The 21,974-nt window shown below is 36.5% G+C and overlaps 1 protein-coding gene across 10 annotated transcripts in view; it reads right to left on the bottom strand.

The window, feature by feature from the left end:
- Positions 1-2,640: 2,640 nt before the first annotated feature.
- NRCAM (neuronal cell adhesion molecule) overlaps positions 2,641-21,974 on the bottom strand; it is a 147,729-nt gene continuing 128,395 nt past the window's right edge. For 6 of the 10 annotated variants that reach the window (XM_050982146.1, XM_050982143.1, XM_050982164.1 and 3 more), the window contains 4 exons: positions 18,908-19,039; positions 15,681-15,759; positions 10,097-13,886; positions 6,034-6,159 (listed from right to left, as the gene is read on the bottom strand). In XM_050982146.1, coding sequence (XP_050838103.1) covers positions 12,047-13,886; positions 15,681-15,759; positions 18,908-19,039 — 2,051 coding nt within the window. In that variant the 3' untranslated portion in view covers positions 6,034-6,159; positions 10,097-12,046. The other 4 variants (XM_050982170.1, XM_050982182.1, XM_050982177.1 and 1 more) reach the window with 3 other exon arrangements.

Below are 21,974 nucleotides of genomic sequence, written 5' to 3'. Positions count from 1 at the left end.
AGTAGAAAAGCACAGGCTGCTTCCTTATTAAAGCAAAACTTTGAAACCAAACACCTGTAGTGAAAAGGACAGGAAGGAAAACCAATCTCAGCTAAATACAGGTTCTTACTGGCTAATTGTTCAAGTGATATAATTATACCAAAAAATTTTGGTTTGTACTGCTAGAAACTAAAAGCCATAGTATTCACTTATAAGCAGGGTAACCAGTTTTCTTGTGGTTTTCATGTGGTATTTGTGCCTACAGGCTATCACATAGCCCAGCAAAGGCCATTTTCTCTCTCCTTACTGGAAATTCATCTGTCCTCTCACCTGTCTGGAAACTGTTGCAATTAGCTGTCTTTTTTTTTTCCCCCTCTCTTCAGTTTTATTCTTTAAGAATCTCTTTAAAAACATTAATTCTGGTATTCCATGTTTGGAGACCTCATTGTGTAGGTTCTTCATCTATCAAACAGGTTGTACGGCTCCCTTGAATCTTCCTTATCTCAACAGCTAGGAGAATGCCCACTTTCCTCATATTACTGGAACACAACTAGCCAAATTCCTAAGAACAGGGAAAAGTATCTCTTCAGGTTGTCTTGTCCTATACCTGCAGAAAATGGGTACTTTCCAGGAGACAGCTTTAGGTTAATTCAAAAAGTAAGGAAATTACAGCAATTGCTTTGTGTATTTGATTGTCCAGCTGGTTAGTACTTCCCCTATGCCAAACCTACAAACTTCCTGGCAATTCTCAATTGTTTGACAGACATTTTTAAGATTTTCTTAAAGATGTCTTAAGATTGTTTTAAGTCTTTCTAAGTCTCTTGGAAAAATAACTAAATAAATAAAAAATTAAAAAGTCTGGAAGGAGAGTGATGTCCTATTGATCTATTTTATGCCGTTTGTCACCAACAGATAGTCCGGTCTGCACCCAGCAGGCTGTGCTGCTCCACACTAGCAAGGGCTCCTGCTGCCTCTGCCATTTGTCTGCTTTTCTCTTTTTGCTGTTCAGGCCAGCTATCCTACTGGCTGTTTCTCAACTCTTTCCACAAAACCTCAGACATTATTCTTTTGTTCTTGCATTTTCTCTGTCCCAACAGTTTCATTTTCACTACCTCTTCTTGCCACACCAAAAAGCAAACTTTTCATGCCATAACTCTCTTTCACTACAGTACATATACTGCAGAACATCTACTTGAAAAATATCCTGAACACTGCCATTTAGAAAACTTCATTTGTTCCCTTAGTCCTGTGAAGTCTTGAAACCCTTTAGATCTTTGCAAACATAGGGCAGAGGAGTGGGCTGCTATATTCTCCCAGGTAAGATGCTGGGTTTCAAAGCCAAAGCATCCCTCTTCTGAAGTCTTGGGAACATGGGAAATATAGCAGCACCCTCTGGAAGATACATATCAAATACAGTTTACTGTCAAAGGTAGTTCATTCCTCAATGAATGAAGACATTACCACAAGACCTGGTAATGTTTAAAAAGTTTGGCACCAGAATTGGACTGCCTAAACTTTCCTTGGTTGAAAGCTCAGGTCTGAAACCTGTATTTGTACAGCATGCACCAGGTATGTTTCCTCCTCGTCACTTATATCCAAAATGTGACAGAAAGCCAGGCAGAATTAAATCTAAGCAATGGCTTAGATTACTGACATGATGCCATGGGGTTTTTTCAGATGGCAGAGAAACCACACTGCCTTCTAAACTTCTTTATTTTAGTTGAGCACCTTAGGGCAGGACAAAACAGGTCAAAAGGCTGGCTGGGTCCAGGTGACAGGAGCTGTCTCCTGCCTTGCCTCTCTCCAATTTAAACATGTGCAAACTTATTACTTGCCAGCTGGCTTCAAATTTATCCTGTGCAGCTTTCCTGGAGGGACAAAACCAGTGCTGCCAAATTCACCATAGCACCAACTTCTCTGACCCCAAATGAAGAATCCATCCTTCAGGTATCAAACATGACCACAATTTTTTTATCAGCTCATTTACACGTGAGCAGAGTAAGGAACGTCATGTATATTTTTGCTGCCAAAATTCATGAGAACACTGGGATCACCATTTTTCTCCTTGCTTACAGTCACAACAGATCACATCTACTGTCGGTCACAGCCCTGCTGACATGAATTTATCTTGACAGTTTGATCTGAAGTTTCCACTTCTCATGTACAAAGAGCAGCCAGAGATCGCTTCAGAGATTAAAACATGATGGCCAGTTGGATTTACTTTCACTCTAGGGGCATCATTTGGGGGTAGATTCCTACAAGTAGCACATTCAGTTATTTCCATCTTCTCACAAAATCATTTCCTGCTTCTGCCAAGTCTCTGAAATGTTCCTTCCTAAGGTAGATTAAGGGGGAAAAAAGAGACAGAGTGGGACAGAAACACAACGAAGGACAATTGCTTTTCAGAAATGATTGGAATCTCATTCTCATCCTCTTTATGATTTTCTCCCCCGTTCTTTTTTTTTCAGAAAAGAAGACAATTCTATATGATAGATAATATTTCTTCATATATAATTCCTGAGGTTTCTGTTTTAAAACAGACTAGACATCATGAAAAAAGAATTTGGTTCCCAAATCTTTTGCCACTTTGCCTCTGCTAAGTGGAACCATGAGAAAATTGTATTTTCCTAGGAACAGTGTGAGAATACATTACAAAAAAAATTACCATTGGGGTATCCTCTTTAATTCCCTCAGGATTTATACAATCACTTCAGTAAGAATAAAATCAAAAGCAAAGGTATATCAGTGAAAGAAAAGTGTAGCAACGATAAGTATTAGTACACTTTGGGGAACATGCACAGACAATGTATGTGTGTCTCCAAAAATTATTATTGTATGAAATCCTTCTTCCCAACTAAGCCTAGGGAACTCAGACCCCTCTTTTCAGGAAGTATTCTTTAATTGAAACAAAAACAGCTGTATTTAATATCTCCCAGACAGTTTACATTGTTGCAAAAATCAACAGATACCTGTACAAAAACCAAGGTAGCTTATATCTGAAGATAGGGTGAAGATATTTGAAGATAGAAGTGCAAGAACTGAGTCTGTGCAAGTGAGAGGAGCTGAAATATCCAGGAGTTTCCAATTAAATATGGGAAGGCTGGCAGAATGGCTTCTGATTCCGTGTAAGATCCCTCTTTCAAGCATCATGCCCACACATCAACTTTTGGATACATCTCCTGAAGCACCTGTATCTCTTGGAATCCATGGCTCTCCTGCAGTCTTCTGTGCAGAACAGCTGCCCTCCTGCCCAGTCTGTTTCCATTCATATATAGGATAGACAAGATATGAAAAGAGCAAATTGCAATGGATTTTGTGTACTGTAAAAGATGATGACTAAAAATTCCTCACTTCATATACTATTTAAAAACAGAAAGAGATAACCATAAATTTGTATGTCAGACAATTCCTTTAGCACACAAAATCCTTGTTTGGGATCCTGTCTGAGGATAGGATCAACATTCTTTCTCTAATTCACTCTTACAGGTATGGAACATGACTGTTTCAGTTCTTTTCTTTGCAGTAATATGACTAAATAAATAATAAAAACATCCATGGAAGTAAAATGCAAATCACAGATTTCAATGGGAAATGGTCAGACAAATTTACCATTTTTTTCAAATGGTAGCATGTGAAGGTATGCAACTTTCTGTAAATAATTTGGTGGCAGTAATGGAAGTTCCGTAACATCATGGGAACAACCTCTGTCAGAGAATTTTCATGCTGTTTTTCTGCTTTGAATTCTTAATTACAGGACTAATCTGATGTGATTTTTACTGTTAGTGTAAACAGAACAAACAGTGAAGTTTTAAAACCACATTTATTTTTAATACAAAATCCGTTGCACTATTACAGAAGTGAGCCTGTATGTTTACCCCCACATGCACAGATAATTCAGCATCTACAATTAAATAAGAGTAAAGTGATATTTCTTTTTTACCAAAACCATTAGCAAATCCTGTGAAGAAATGTTCTCTTTGTGCTTTGTAATCAGTGTTCATATAATTCATTTTGTATTTCAGTTCCCATTAAAAAAACTGACCAATGGAAAGCTCAAAGGTGCGAAAGAAGCTTATTACAGCTGGGTTACATTTGGGATTACTTCAGTTGTGCTTTACCTACAATATACACATGAAAGCTGCAAGATGTCCTATGGGCTAATGTAGTGCACTGGCAAAAGCTCTGAATGGTTCTGTTGGAATCTGCAGTAAATGAGCAGATAACTATTTTATTTTCACAGAAAAAAAAAAAGAAAAAAAAATACTGAGTAGATGCTTTAAAATACCATGCACACCATTGGCTATAGTACTTCTTACACAGTACAACATAAGCTTTCTTGGTTTATTTGTCTGTAACACCTAGAAGCATATAGCATCTACGCTTTAAGTGTATTTACAAATTCAACAAAATATCTACATATAAAAAGCTTACTTAAAATTAAACTTGATGCAAGTTATGAAAAACCAATTTATTGGCAAATGAAACTGAGCATTCCTTCAACCATAGGTTGTTATAAAAATTTATATTTGGAGGTAAACATTTGATTGATATAGTATGTGAGAAAATAATTTTTTAACCGATAAGGGTAATCCTTCACCAATAAACCGTATTAGCACTTGTCAGATGGAATGCTGTGGTTCCGAGCGGTAACCCCCACACTGCTTCAGGCTGGAGAAAATGACAAAGCTGCCACACTGATCAGGCTGGGACACAGAGAGAAATGGCTCTCACCGATGGAGTCAGCTGCTTTGGGTTTTGAATGATTTATTTTACAAGAGCTTATTCCTTGCTGTGTTAGTAAATAATTTAACTCTGGTTGCATTCTGGGATTTTTGTTTGTTTGTTTTCATTTTTTTTGAAGTATTCTAAGGCCATGAAAACATGCTGTGCTGTAACTGTGTAGAAAGCTTTTTTAAAGGGGAAAAAAAAATCATACTCTTCTTTATGTAATTTAAAATAATTTAAATTTTCCATTTTTAGCACAACAGTTTCATAACGCTTCTTTTTCTTCACATTTTTCCTTTATTTGGCAATGACAGTAGTTTGCTAATCACAGTTTACTGCACCAACTGATTTAGAAGTACAGCACATTACGGAATGCATATTGTATAAAGGCACTGAATGTACTTTGCCCTGTGTTTTCTGGAATATTTTCCTTAATTTTTAAAGTTTTTCTTTCAGTAACTGCACAAATTCCAAAATGCATTTCAATGTATATCTTTTATGCCCTAAAATCAATTCAATATGTTTTGATGTAAAAATAGAACACTGTACTGCTGTAATACTTGATAGATTAAAAAGGCTATAAAGTAATAGGAGCAAAGAGCAGATAATAGGGTCTCATTAAGCATCAGCAAATGCAAGTGTCATACTTAAATCATTTAGCATTTATATACTGTACATACTGTTCCTAACTGTCTTGCAAAAAGACATATGATAGCTAGACATTAAGTCACCAATTTCACAACAATGTCCACAAAGACATTGAAGTTCTATATAATACTACTATAACACTCTGACATTGAGAACGGAATTCATATCCAGGGATTCAGCTGAGGACTGCATAACAAATTGTCAAACCATGTCTTTATAGGGTACACGAGATTATCTGTGAGTTGTGTAGGGGTTTTTTTTCCATGCATTATACTGTATTTTCAACAGGAAACAAAATTACAAGCTGATGTTACTGTTTGTGTCAGTTCCTTTAAAAAAAAAAAGTAAAAATATCCAAGTTTTGAACAAAATTTGAATTTTCTATTTTGATTCATAGTAACATACCACTTACTGTGTCATTATGCTGTGTACTGGTGTTAACCTGCATATTCTCATAGCATTAGCATCTGGTGGTGAGGAGCTCCGATACCTGCGTGTTCATAGTATGAGAAGGAGGATGTACAAGTGCTTTAAGCAAACTGGAGATACAAGGGGATCAAGTTCTGTGGTTACACAAATGAATTCATGGCATTTACAGGAGAAGGAGCCTCAGAGCTTTCATTTCCTTCTGCAGGTTCTTTCTCTTTTTTACCACTATATTGTCCAATAAAGGAGCCATCCTCATTGAACTGACCATTTACACCTTCTCCATAGTCAACTAAACTATCATCACTGTCTTCTTTTTTCACAGTTCTGTCTGAAGGTGTCCGGCTTCCTTTTTTTAGAGGTTTATGGTCCTCTGCATCGCTGGAGACACAAACAAACAAACATGGGATTAACAGATGCACTATTTATTAAGACAAAATCAGCCATGCATGCAGAGTTTATGAAAAGCATGTGTGCAGCCCTATAATCCTTTAGTAAACCCACATCACATTGTAGAGACAAATCAATATGATGCAGTTCACATGGAAATATGGTGTAAGAATGGTTTAAACAGAGAATGTCTTCAGTGGAGGGAGGGGGAGTTGTGGTTTCTCTTATTTTTTTTTTCCCCATCGTGCATGACTTTTCAGTGGCAAGACCTGGGCCCTTGGCTTGGAGGCCATGTAGATGCAACTGCAAGCATTAAGAAGTGGGTTGTAAAGCTATAAAAAAATAATTTGTTTGTTCTCCAAAGTAACAAGCTTATGATGTGCCGTGAAGTTAGTCTGTTAAACTTCTTAATTTCTTTGACTCCTTGAAAATGAATGAAGAATGAATTTGGTTAAATGAAATATACTGATTTTCTTTACTAGTATAAAGAAAATAAAAGTGCTGCATTTCAAATAATTTGTTACATAATGCAGGCCAGACTTGCAATTTTCAACCTTACCTTTCAAGAGACCTACATATTCCATTAAAAGGGTGCAGAAGAAACAAATGAAAATAGCCTAAGAAGAAAAGCAAAGTCCATATCCTGATAGTGATCAGTATTGTATCAATAATAAGTTGCTCTTAAAATTTCTACAATATTTACTGTATTACAGCTAAAGCAACAATTTAGTTTACAGTAGCTAGAACTGAGGAGTTGAGAGCATGCTTAATCTTTTTCATTTCTTATCAGATCCATCTCCCTACCCTACTCCATGGTGGATAATGTTCTGACAATGATGATGGTGATTTGGAGGACAACAGAGAAAGGAAAGGAAAGAAAGGCCAGTAGAGGAGCAAAGTACTGTGGTGTTTCCTTTGTCAGTGGAAAAGCTGCAGCACCATCAACATCCTCAAAAAAATTTGCAGCTGTGGTAGGCTTGTATTTAATGAAATAGATATGGTTGGGCTCTTTTCAGAATCCTTTACATTGCACTTCAGTGTCAAGATGAGGATTTCAGCAGCAGCTCCAAAGCATTTTGAATTGAAACCCACTATTGCCAGCTGCACTTTTGGGTGCAATTATTTACTTCTTCTTAAACAGAATATGTGTCTTGATTTGCATAGAGGATACAAAAAAAGGAAGTGGGTTGGGGTTTTAATTCAGATTCACAGCTTATGGAAAATATAAAGAAACATGAAAAAAAGAAAAAAAATTACATTTTACAATTTCTAGAACACTAGGCGTAATATACTCAGCAAATTATTTTAACCCTCTAATTCCTAAAACCTAGTATCTTAGAAAATAATGCATTTTTTTTTGCTAATTAATACCTTTAAGCACCCAGAGAAACCATATACACACACATATATATATATATTAAAAACATAGGATGTACAAGGCCACATCAGATCATATAGTTAGCCAACAAAAGTCCTGTTCAGAAACTGTTTCTAGAAAACCATTACACCCATTTTCCATCAAGCCATTTCTCCTCATCACCTTTTTTGTTGTTTTGTTTTGGAAAACATTAAATTACTACATTCTAAAAGAAGACCACCTCTAATATGCATATACTTACAGAAAAAGCATACCAGAGATTTTATCATTCAGCATATACATCAGAAAAAAAGTGACAGGAATATCTCTTTTATTTATATGCAAGAAAATCCTCATGCTCAAAGCACACAAAAGTAACACCTTTAAATGTGACTGTATTAAGCTTGATGCTTTACTTATTGTGGTGTACAAGACACGAGGATAAATGTTATTGATCTGCACTCACTGGTGCTGCAAACATACAGGCCAATAACATTTAAAAGACTGTACTCCAAAATTACAAGAATCCAGTAGCAAAGTGAAATCCAGTAGCAAAGTGAAAATTTTTGTAACACTGCAAACACAAGCAGATTACAGAGACATTAGTGAAGAGAGTTTATTTTGGAAGGACCCCATATTTGAAAGGTTGAAGATGGAATTGAGTAATTAATATTCATACACAATGTAGTTTCTCCAATACCCCCATCAGAAGGTATTAACAGTCATTAAAACAGGCTGCATGAGTCAAATGAAGGCCAGGCCCTCCTTCTGAAATTGTAACCAGTCCTTCCCCCAGGCAAGATCTGCTTTCTGGGTTTGACTGTTAAGGAAAGAGCACTGGTAGATGGTTTGTCATTTAATTTCAGGTGAATAACTTCATAATTCTTTACACTATAATATGCCGAAATTAAAATAAATTAAAATTGCAGTTGTGTCATATTCTGATTGGTCATGAATCTCTGTGCAAATATTCTAAAGTATGACCCTAGCCAGTGCAATTCACTAGGTTGGAATATACATATATAAACAATATGCTGCTACTGTATAAATACACCAACATTTTTGTGTTGAATCCAATGAAAAGCTTGATTTGCTATTACAATTTAGAAAAATCTGAGTATGAGAACTTCTACTTTCTGTTGCTCTTCTGGTTTTCATATTTATATTTTTGCAAACAAAGTTTATGTATAAGACAATCAATGAAGAAATACTTACACAGTTGCATTGAGTATAAGATTTTTCTATATTTTAGTCAGGATGTGAATTCCACAATCTCTATAATTAAAAGCAAACAAAACTGCAGATTTACCCAGGAGTGTATCTACATGGAGGTGGGTACTGGTGTGAGAGCAGAGTCACAGAAACTGCAAAAATCAAATCTGAACCCGGGGATTCCTTCATTTGTTGCACTATTTAAAGTCTAGAGAGAGGTTCTGTCAGGACTCCGGCAGTGGAAAAAGAAGTGGGATCATCCAAGATGCTTTACACTCCTGGTACAGAAAAGATAGCATATGCCATGGTACCATTTTTTCTGTATCAAACTGGATTATGACTCTTAGATGAACATATCTCTTTGGGTGGAAGAGAAAGAAATTGAGGAAAAAACCAAACAAATAGGAGAAGGAGAAAAAAGTGAAGACATCAATGTTTTGGACAACACTTCTGCCATCCCAGGGATTCAAAACAGAGGAGGGCTCTGGTGCTCTGGCAAATTTAATGTTTTATCTGTTTGCTGCCAAGAAGCAAACTGCAAAAACTGCTGAATTATATTAGGATGAGCTATAAAACACTTTAGGCTGTAGAATATATAATATGAGATTGCCAAAACATGGTAAAGCCATAAATTTTGATACTGTACCCACAAGGTTTGCCAATCTTGCTTACAACTGTTCATAAAACTATTCCAAAATGCAATCAGGATAAATCATACTTTCTTTTTGTTTCTGTTTGTGGTTTTGCTTGCTGACTTCTATTAAATACCTAGTGTAATATTGTGATATTAAAAAATAAAGTGCAAATTGGGTTGACTAAAATTACAGTGGCAAATTGAAGAAGTTTTTTAAAGCGTTGTTTATGCAGTGCATATAATTAATAGTCAGAAAATAATAATGGATGGGAACCAAACATGAGGTGAGAATGAGTACGAATGCTTCATTTAAAGCCATGGAAGTTAAGTGTAGCCATACTTTTACTATTTTTTGCTGTAAAAATAAATTCCATACTAGTATCTTTTTAGGGATGAAAATTTCTCAAAGAAGACTCATATGTACCAACCATTTTGATAAGTACTTATATGTACGACATACACTTCTTTTCAGTAAGAAAAGTGTTTAATATTAAAGCATACTCTAAAAGCATGATTTAAATATTAATCATTAATGATTGCTATTATATGAATATGTTCCACTTTCTTCTTAGTTTAATGAAACACATATCAAAGTTGAAGTTAATTATTAAGAGATAACAAGAAGTATGAAGGTAACAATAACATAAATGCAAAGGACAAATTTATTTGTTTTAAAAAAGTAATTAAATTTCACAAGCTTATCAGTTATTGAAAGAAATATGTACCTTGAAATCTCCTTTCTTCTTTCAACTTTTCAATTTTTCTTCCTTAGATATGGGTACATGCAGCAACCAGTCAGAATGGGGAAGACACTTTTACGATGCCTCTGTAGTCCAGCAGGCAACTAGCTCCCAACTAAACTTTGCCACTTTCATAGACATGCAAAAAGACTCAATATATGGTTAGCAATATACTACTTTTCCTCACAGCACAACTCTCAGGTGAAAGGCAACATGAAACAAAGTGGGTAAAACATTCTGGGCTATGAGACACAGAAAGTGGATGCAGAAGATGAAAACTGTTAGCAGTAAATTCCTTATTCTGTGATCTCAGGTCAGTAGCCCAGAAATGTTTAAGTAAAAGCAATCAGGTACAGCCACAGAAATACCTTCCTCTATGGCTTCCCTGCATAATCCAGGAGAATCTGTCCCTATACTTAAGAGGTTTCTGCTGACACTCTTAAATTATTAGGACTGTGAGCCCTAATATTATTACAGTCAATCCAGACTTCAAACCATTTTACTATTTCTTATTTAAGCACACCTATATTAGTCTTCTGAGCAGTTTTTCATTAACATCTCTGTAATACTCAATCTTCAATCCTGGCAGAAGCTGGAAAAACTGGGTGATGAAGCTCTGGCTTTAAAAAGCAATATGCTGAAAAAGTTGTTAATCACACAAGTATTCAAGAATTATAACAAGAATTGTCAAAAAAGGACATGTGTGTAAATTAGAACACAGTAAGACCACTGCCAAATCCAAGTGGACTGTTCAGTTCTTCAGGCAGTCCATTAAGATAACCTCTTGTTCTGGAAGGGACCAAGCTTAGAATTACAGTTCTGAGGCACAAAGCATGGCTAGGTCCCTAGGGAAACACATCTAAGCTGCAAGTTAACTAACTACAAGAGAAAAACCCCACAATTGTGGTTACAAACTTTATTTTCATCATTAATCAGCTCAGAAGAAGGAATAGTAATATATTATCTAGCAATCCCACACCTCTCTGCCACAACGTCTCACAGTATATCCTAGAACTTCTAGGAAAAATACTGTGTCAAAATATTGAAGAAAGGAGGCAAAATAATTCACCAAAATGTGCAAATATCCTGTGCTACCACACTATCAATCCTACCACTGTAGTTGCTTTGTCCTGTTTAATCTTCCTAAGAACATTCTGCAGACCACTGGACTTATATCCTTCCCTTGTACTTGCTTGCTTCCAGTCTTCCTACCCATGAACTCACGGGTCTGTAGCTGCCATAACTTCTTAATTTCTCTCCATTTATGGACCAGGAGGAAAATTTAGGCTGATTTATACACCTACACTGACCTCAACACACATCTGTGGTACTTATTCTGTTTCTTGCAGGTTCTTGGTATAGACAATGACTGTCCACAATGTACTGTCTCAGTCTTCTACAGCTCAGCAAACCACTGAGAGTGCAGAGCAGATTACTACAGAGACACTGTTTTCCCTTATTATGTAAAAATGAAAGAATCCATCCAGTCACAGGAATATAGCATCCATAGTCATTCCATAGATCCCAAAACACCTGCATTTCCTAAAGCATTAGTTCCTTCACTAGATCAATATGGCAGAAAAAATCTGATGTTGTCTGGTCCTGCAGACCAGACAACTCTCACACAGAAAGCATTCTCTTAGTTGAAGTTGAGGAGTGAAAAACTTCAAACAAGTCCAAACCATCCCAAGACCACTAGGAAGCCTAGAAATGGAATACGAAAAAGCCCTCCTCTAAAGAGAGGGGATTTGAGGGCTATGATTTCTCTAGAATATCTTAATTAGACATTAAGATTTAAGTAACTTCATAATTTAAATCTTACTTGGAAACAACTAATTTTCTAAGCACTGAGTTTACTTGTCCAGAAATACTGAAACATTTCCATGTCTTTCACTCTTCTCAGTTCCTGAGAATCTAGGAAGTAAGTCTATGTTTTCAGAAAGTTCCTCTTGATGGTCTGATATCTCTCTGAAAGTGAGATGTCTTGTTGCACTCGGCATGAAATGACTGTGAGACCTTATACTTTCCCTTCCCTCCTTTGAACTTTGGAGGAGAACGCAAGGAGCTCAGACACTTGTGAGGAGAACAGGAAGAGCTTCCAACAGAACTCTTTTTTTTCATCTGACGTAAGGAGTGCTTGTGTTCTGAGACATCCTTCATGAGCTGGACTAAGGAGTCACCAAACAGCTTGCCCCCTGTGTATGGTAAGGACAGCAGTTTACATTTCAGATCTAGTGATGAGCTCCAAGGACGCAGCCAGAGAGCTCTCCAGGCTACAGTGAGGCATGCCACATTTTTAACAGTGAGTCTGAGAGAATCCTCAGCTGCATCATGGATAAAATTAGCTGCAATTTTACACAGCCTGCGTTTTCTCTGCATGGCACCAGATGGGACCCATTTCTTTTTGAATCTAGCTCGTTCTTCCTCTAGCCATATTAGCAAAGCTTTAGATGCATAAGCGCAGTAGATAGATACTCCAAGCTGGGCTGCAACTAGCTTGAAAGATCTTTTAATTGCTTCCTCAATCTTTCTGTCAGTAGGATCTTTAGGGAGAGCATCTGTATTATCAGGCACTGACAGTACAGAATTACCAGTAATCAATGCTCTGTCTACCTCAGGCAAGGTCCCCCACAAAGCAGCTTTATCCACTGGAAAAGGATAGAGCTTATGTAGGACTGCTGGGGCTTCATGCTTGGCTTCAGGATTTCCCCAAATCCTGCAGACAAGATTTTCCACAGCTGAATGGATAGGAAGTGCATTATCTACCTTGCCTTCTTCAGAGGGGATAAGCAGTTCTTCAGAGGCACACTCAGATTTGGAAGATTTTAGCATTAGCACCCGCTTTATGTGTTCAAAAAGGTAATTCTGATTCTCTATGTTAAATTTACGCAGAGGATCTGGTCCTTCTGGATCTTCTGTAGGGGACTCAGATGCCACCTCCCCGTCTTCAGGGCCTGATTCAACCTCCAAGGCCTTGCCAGCCCCAGATTTCTCCTTCCCAGAAGTTGTTTGACCTTTTAAGCTGTCCATATGATCAAACTCAGAAGTCTGGGAACTGCTCCCAGAAGCTTCTAAAGGAACCAGTGGAACTTCTGCAATTGGTACCCTGGGATGCTTCACCGAATGGGACCTAGCCTGTGCCACAGATGTTATGCTTTGTCTGGCTGCTGTCAAAGCATCCTTTAAGACAGTGGCCAGCTCAGGCAAGATTACAGATTTCATTAGTGAATTCCTTTCAGATTCTGAGAAGTGAGTAGCAGTAGAAGGTCTTACCTTCCTATGGCAGGAGCTCTGAGAGTCGTCTGAATCTGAGCTGCAGTCTGGGGTCTGGCTGCACCAGTGCTGGAGAGAAGAATGCTGCCTTGCCAGTAAGCCACCAATTGAGTTGCAGCTGAGGGGTTGCTGGAAAGGGGATGGCTGTCCTGCCTGAGAATCTGAGCCCTCCTCCGACCCCATTATGTGTTGCTCAGAAGCATGATGTCTAGAGCCATGCCTGTACTTCCATTTGTCTGACCTCTTTTCCTCTTGGCAGAGGGAAGCAGAGACAGAACTAACCCTTGTAAGCTCTGGAGACTGCCTAGCCCTCCTCCTGGTGTAGGAGGTCTCTGATCTGGTGCTGGAGCATTGATCCCCTGACCTTCTGAAGAAGTTGGATCTGTCAGATCTCACAGACTTTGCTTTGGTAAAGACAGGGTTTGCTTCAGGAGAATTGGCACAGCTACCTTTTGTTTTCTTTTCCTTGTCCAGTTTCTTTCCTGTCCAAGCAGACATGGACCTGAAGTGATGAAAAAAGTTCAAAATACTCGAATTCCTAGATCTTTCAAAAATTACATTTTTTTCCAAGGGAAACCCTATACCCTTTTTCCTCAAAGAAGCACCGCATCATGTGAGGCAGACAAACTGGGAACTGAGTGACTGCAGTGATGCTGGGCTGCAGAGAGGATGACAAGGTATCTTCTGTAATCTGACTGGTTGCTGCTCCTGCCCTGTCTCTAAGGAAAAAAGAGGAAAGCCCAATATAGACTAATTACACAGAAATACATTTTAAAAAGGAGGTTTTGCAGGGTACATAGAATGAACTCTCCCATGTGAATAAGTGTGAAAACTTGGCATGCATCTGCCTGTATTCACTAGACATGAGTGAATGAATGCATTATAAAATAATTTAATAAAACTCTAGATCATCCTTTAGATTAACTCAAGTCACTTCAATATGGAGAAATAAATTCAAATCTTGCTACAGGTCACACATGAAAGCAGGCTTGAATACTTATTCCAGGCCTGAGGAAACATGCATTGAGGTCATATCATTTGTACAATTCTGTACACAGGTCACTTTCTGCTGCTGGAAGTTCCAAGTATCAAGAACCACTGGAGTAGTAAAGGAGTATGCAAACTAGGCTTCCCAGGAAAACTTATATAGTACTTTTGAAACTCTGCTTCCAAAGATTGCTTCATATTCCCTTTTTATCAGTTGAATTTAGGTAATTCATATGCACTTACAGCTGTAATAAAACACTATTCTGAACTCATTAATCTAAGAATGGAGTATATTGTTTTTGATCAAAGAAGAATAAGCAGAAACTGCTCCTTAGCATTCAGAACTGTACATCTAGTCCTGTCAGATCAAGATGTACCTTTTCCTTCTATGAAAAAGCTATGGCAACAAAGTAGATCCTTCTTGAAAAAAAATCTGTCTTTTCTATGTACATTTGTAAATGCCAAATCTTTGCAATAATAAACAACTTCTACATTGCTTTCGACACAAGAAATGCACTACAAAATCTATTTCATACCCACGTAAAATATAATCATATTGACCTATTTAGAAAACAGCAACATTATTTTTGTGCTAATCAAAAAAACAAATAAACTGCTTATTTAACAAGCTATATTCCTAGTTGTTGTATGAATAGTAGGGCCAAGACATGCTTTTGGTAATGCCAGATTTGACTAGTATAAAGGAAGAGTGTCAGGAATAAGAGCTGTGTTGCATGCTTTGAAGCTGCTTGCTATATATCTTGTACTGAAATACATGAAAGGGAGATTTACTTTCTTTGTAGGATACTCCTTCACCTCTGTGTATAACATCACTTCTTTGTTATTGGATTAGATGTTAGTACTGGCAGCTATTTTTGGCAGCTATTTTAAACACATTTGTTTTCCAGTCAACTTAACACCAGGTTGTCTTTGTTGGGCTTCGATTAAAAATTTATTTTCAAAAACTGTAATGTTCAACAGTGCCCTAACTGAAAGGACACTGTATCTGGCATTTGAACTCTCTGAAAGATAGCTTTGTAAATAAAGATTCCACATTTTGACTTTCAAACACATACAACTGTGTTTGAATGCAGTTTTCACTTTGCATTAGCAAATGGCTTATAGGAAGCTTGGATAATTTTTCTTTTCTAATGGTGTGGTTGAAATGTTATTTTTAGTTCTAAATAGCACTGGATACAAAATCTTTGACATGGAAAAAAAAGTTAGTCTTAAATTAATAAGTGTGATACTACATACAGTACATGTGTGATATGAACAGTGAACACGACAAACCACATCAGCAGCTCACCTGTATTCACCAAACGTTCCATCATCTTCCTTCATAGGCTGTATTTCTGGATCAGCATGTGCATCCTCCTTTTCCTTCACTAAAATATTTGAAATAATATTTTTATCATGAAACTGTAAGATGAGAAAGTGTAAGACCTTAATTTCTCAAACTGATCACATTTGGCAGGAATGTCTTTTGAATAAAAACTATTTTTTAAATGGGGCCTTAGGCTATTACTTTTCTTTTCTTTTTTGAAGAGAAAGATCTGTTAATTAGTTATAGGATTTTATTTTCTTTCAAGTATGACTGCATGTCATTTTGTATTGGCAGAACTTTTTTTCTTTTATTTCTAGCACTAAAGAGAAAAAAATTGTTAAAAATCCTACTAAAATAACTTATTTACTTAGATTATTGCTTAATCAAATTTAAATTATTTAGTTCGACTTAACAATGCTCTCTATTTCTTCTTGATGCTCTTATCATACTGATTGATAAAACTGAATCAGATTCACATTTCTTCACTGTCAGTTTGTACATTTTCTGCTTTAATTTCATATAGTAAGCCTCCAGAGAATTTTAGATTTTTTTTTCATTATTAGTAATTCTCAAAATACTAGGCATGGCTTTTTTCTTCTTTTCTACAATATGATCAAACCCAACGCAAAGTCACATGCACTGGAAGCTAAATTTTATACAATTGAATTTCTTGCACATTCTGGTTTAAGTTTAATCCTTGTTCACTGGTGGGAATAAAACTAGGCATATAACTTGTCCCTATAACATAATAAATGTAGCACATTGACAGAGAAACCCACTAGTACCTGAGGAGTCAGATATTTACAGATGACATATATTCCTGTAAGTTAAGATTGTTGACAGGATAAAACCATATACTGACTTAAAGAATTCTATTTATGGTTCTTCCCTTTGCCTTTTCATTTCTGTTTTTCTGGCATCTATTCAAGTATTTCCCTTGTCTAGCAGATACAGTTATATAATCCAATGCACAATCTCTTGTCTTTTACTCTGGTAATTTCCACACTTTATTTGTGCATCACTGATTGATGTGTCATTATTTAAGAGGATATCAATCACTCCTGACAGTATTTACTAACTCCATAATTGCAATAACACATAATGCTTTGAGACATATCAGGCTGCTATAATTTCATACTGAAATAATGGATTACTTCCTACAAAACACAGGCAACCTCAAGATGACAAAAATGATGATGAAAAAGAATTCATAAGTTAAATTTTCATAGATTTCATAACTTGGTGCTTTCCATTTGTGGCTACCTGTGGAACAGTACATTTGCAATGACCCAAGAAATACGAAGTCTCTGCTACAAACTCTAGTACACACTGATTCACGAAGTCTTAAAAACAGTCCAGGTCCACCTTTATATATGTGTGTGTATATGCATAGGTATCTGTGCATGAAAAATTGTATACCTTACAACTAATAATTCTGCAGAAGCAGCAAAAAGGACAGAATATCAAGGATCCAGAAAGTAATGACAACCTTAGCATCCAACTGCTCTCCACACTTTTACTCAAAACCTCTGTTTCCCCCTCCTCTAGATGGTGGTTCACTCCATGTCTTCCCTATTCTTTTCAGTTTCATCACTTCACTTGTTTCAGTCACCTGAATCACTTTTTCTGTATCCTCTTTTATCTCATTTTCTCTTGAAAAAAATCCAAATACTAGGAAAAAACCCCAAGATGACGTCTTCAGCCTGTCATATAACTCTGAGTAATACCATGCATTCCTTAATCATCTGTTTTCTTCATAGGCATAGGCAGCTGGAACAGAAACTTCTCTTACCTAATTTTTGCTGTCACTACAAATCTTTGTTCTCTCTGTAAAACATTCGAACAGACTGGGCAGAATAGGATTCTTGTACTTAATAATGTGATTTTCTCATACAAATAATCTGCTATTCTATTCCAGCAGATTTCCCTATGAAGAGCAGAAGTTCTTATTGTTCCCTGACACTAAGTTTTAGAAGTGCACTGATCAAAATAAGCAGAAAAAAAAAGCAAAGTGTGGATTCTTCTTTTATACTTTCCTAAATGCATCCATATTTTTCATGCTCAAATTTACAGTATGAACTTTAAGCAGTTTGAGTTGACTTTAATAAGCATTCTAGAGTCTAGATATTTATTGCAAAACCTTAGGAGAAAATAATTTTTCTCTTTAAATCAAGATTTTACATGAAACTTAGCAACTGTACTTTCTCTTGCAGGAGAATAGAAAGTATTCTATATAATACTTTCTATAGAAAGTATAGTAGCATAGGAGAATGAAAAATCAGATGATCCTTGGATGCTCACTTGAAGTTCATTCATAATCACTCATACCTCAACAGCTGCTGTGAGATCCAGCAGTACTGTGCAAGGTACAGAGGTTCTCACTATCCTTTTCAAGAGACCTTTGGTCTATGGAGCTACTCCATAGAAAGAAACATAACACTAGGGAAAGATATGTATGATACCTATATGTCCACATACCTACATACATAGACATACATGCCGTTTGTAGAGTACACCAGGAGGGATGAGTGTTTTGATAGAAGACAGACATTGTCTAGTTCCAATCTTTAATGAAAAATTATAAAACATACTTGGCCATTCCTAGACATACTATAAAAAACCATTTATTTTACACTTCCTCTTAGAAAGAAAAAAAATTTAAAAATAAAACCCAGCCTAACTGAAGGATGGTAACTTTCAACTCAGCTGAAAAACTGCAGAGGCTGAAGATGACACAGATTCTGGGAAGGAACTCAAGGTATTCGAAACAATCTAACATATGAAGAGATTTGTCCTATGGCATGCATTCCTCATACTTTAACATAACCAGTAGCTATGATTTGGACTTTCTGACAAAAAAAATTCTAACTCAACTCACATTAATGGATTAAGCTCATCTACAATGGACTTCAGAAAGTGGAATGTGCACTAGTGGTGATACTCTAAACAAAGCTCAAACCTCTCTAGAGAGGTCATGCACTGATAGGATCCTCTGGGAATGAAGAAAGTCCTTCTCCTATGCTGAAATAGATGTAGGTTTCCTACCAATAGGCAGATGCCAAGCCCAAGCCCACCAAATGATAAGACTTGTTTGCCATGTACACAGTGCAAATGTAAAACAGCAGCAAACGTAATTTTCCGGTAAGCCTGAGATCTGTCTTAGTGGGTTACCAAGAGATAAATTTTACTATCCTGGTTGAATAGCTTACCTGGATACTTGCCACCCTTATTCCTCCTTATGAAGCAAACAATCAGTAAAATCAAGATCAGAAGAGCAACAGCACACATCAGACCAATGAACCATCCTTGAGTAGCGATGTCTACCTGCCGGCTTGCCATTGCTAGAGATAAAAGAAGAAGAAAAATTAGGTTTTGCTGCATTTAAATGCTATGATAAATCAGATGAATAATAGAAAATATAATGTTCATTAAATAATAACATTCACTGTGAAAAATAGATAGCATTAAAAAAACAGTGATTCTGTATTGTGTATTTCCATTATTCAGAATATTTCCAAGTACATATGCACAGAAGTTAGTTTTCAGTATATAAAAAGTCTGCTAACATTTAAGGTTAGCAACTACTTTGCCAAATCTACACACATACTATATTGCTTTCCACAAACAAAAAAAATATTATCAATCATTCTGAATTAATTAAACTCCTGAAATGAAGCTGCCAATTGTAGCTCACACAAATATGTCAATTGCATTCTCAAGATGAATAAAAAGCTAATACTGATAAGCTAATGCATTTCCATCATTCTGAAATGGGGAAACAGATGGATCATTCAAGGGCCCTAACACTAAATTTCAATTATAAATCAACAATGACGCATCCTTTAAAACTTTATTAAGCATCAGGTTTTCTTTCTTTCCTCAAACTCATCCTACAATCAATTTATCATGATTGCTATGATTTAGCATTAGTGAGGTGGGAAGCCTTTCCTTGGCATAATTTCTCTCAAAATGTTGACTCTAGCTGGAAGATGATTTAAATAATAAGCAAACTACAAAGAAAACACTGCAGGCACTAATAAGAACAGGAATTAACTATGTGGTCTAGGGTCTGGATCAACTGGTCTCCAACACAGTAGGAGGATTGTTGTGGTGAAGTTTATTTTCTGCTCTACTGCTGGAAACACACTACAGGCAACCTGATTTAGGATTAGCTGCTGGGAGAAAATGGGAAGAGTGAGAGGAGTTAGGGATACATGCTCCAAACAAAAAAATATGAAGTGGAGGAAGATGAACATCCATCCAAACTTATCTTATTCATTCCTCAGCTTCTTCAGACCCAAAACCCAAGAGTATGAAACTCTGTCAAGAGCTGCTCAACTGAGAGAGTTCAAGCCAATGTCTCAGTGCCATTTTCTAGTTAAGGAGTGTGAGACAGGTAGCTTGGAAAAGCAGCTGTCAATGGTCCCACATTCCTGAGGGATTCTATGGAAACACAAAGTTCTTCTGATGTACAGTATCTCCAGTCCATTCCATACAGAAGACCAGTGTGTATTCCACTTAAGAAGTACTGAGCTAAAATTACCCTTTTCTTTAAATGCTTATTTCTGGTCTCACTGGGCAAAGCTATGAATTGATTTTCATTTATAATCCAGTGAGTTAATGTGCCTGTTTATTGTGGAGATACAATCAGAAGATTTCTCAGTCCTTGTTTATGTTTTCTGATATTTCAGAAAGTGACTCTTATATTTTTGCATCAAAGTACCTACATGTCATTACAGTTTATATACCTAAATATTTCTACTCTTTATGCCACACATAAATATACATAAATACATATATAAAAAATATTTAAAAGTGGCAATTAAAGAAAAAACACAAAAGGAATCTTCCTCTGAACTACAAATAAAAATAAAAGAAATCTTTGTTTTTATATTAAGGTTAAAATTATTTTGAGTTTGGTGCATCTGCACTCATAATAGGACATTAGATGTTGTATAATACATACTGTAACAAAATGGAAAAGCACAATTCACATTCAAATGTAGTAAAAAATAGAATCAAGCCAAAAGCTCATGCATAAAAATATGCAAGATAGTTGGGAAGATGAAAACTTACTTTTGCAGCTTCCTGTATTAACTTACTGCATTTCCAGTAGGAAAGGGTTTCTAGACCTCAGTGCATCTTTAAAAATGGCACATTTCCTGCCTACACTAAGCAAATTATTTGCTTCATGCAGAAAAACCTTGTGTCTTGGTGAACCACTAATGCAGGAGTCAATGCAGAACACTCAGGGCAGGAATGCCCAAAAGGATAAACCTGCACAATGTGAGGATGCTCCATAGGAATGCTTGTCAAAAAAAAAAAAAAATGTGGGGAAAGCCTTGTATTAGAAATACCAAAATGTTTGAAATACCAAAGTTTCATTCCTAATAAGGACATATTCCAGTGTTGGCCTCTTTGTCCACTCCATCTTTTTGAAGTGTTTAAAAGCTTTGACCTGGGCTGAAGACACTGTGACACAAGATTTTTCTGTAAGAAATAGGCTATGTTTATAATTTCATGCTGGACATTGAAACTTTCCATTATGAAAGAAGTATCTAAAGTCCCTTCTTCCTTAACTGCACAAGGGCATGAGTCAACATGACTGGGTAAGTACAGGAATCCTTATCTGCTGGCTCAGTACTTTTTATGCAGGAAGAGGCTTTTGGGAAGGTTTCCATGCAGCTTGTTTTGAATTTTATTACAGTCTTGGTCCTTGTTTACTGCTCCTCTAGGCTTCAGATGTGTATTTTCATAGCATTTCATAGGTAGGCTTTTGTACCACTAGCTGTTCCTGGCTCTGTACTCAGCCTGTACATATTTGCCTGGCACTGTTATTCAGCACTATGTTTTCAAACCTTCCTGCAACATGATAAACTGTGAACAAAAATTGAATAAATCAAAGCCAAAAAAATGATGATTTTACAAAGAGCTCACTTTTAAACTAGCATACCCATTATCTATGTTGTTGCCTGATAATTATAATAGAATGTTCAAGTGTATTTTCATATTTAAATTACTTTCTTATAACATAACATTCTAGAGTTGGTGGGGCTGTTGCTGTATAACTATGCACTGGCTAAAATGCTTGAAATGAGGAGAAGTGGCTGGCAAAGACAAAAATAATAACAGCTGACCACAAACATGATGATGGCATGGCATGTGATGGCAACACAATATTCAGCATAGCATCAAAGAACCTTCCAAGAGAACCTTTTTCCTGAGTGTAATTGGCAGGCATTGCTGACTTGCTTACAAAGAAATAGGACTGCAGTA

The sequence above is a fragment of the Serinus canaria genome, chromosome 1A, assembly GCF_022539315.1.
Source record: "Serinus canaria isolate serCan28SL12 chromosome 1A, serCan2020, whole genome shotgun sequence".
Lineage (NCBI taxonomy): Eukaryota > Metazoa > Chordata > Aves > Passeriformes > Fringillidae > Serinus > Serinus canaria.
This window is presented reverse-complemented; position numbering and strand designations above follow the sequence as displayed.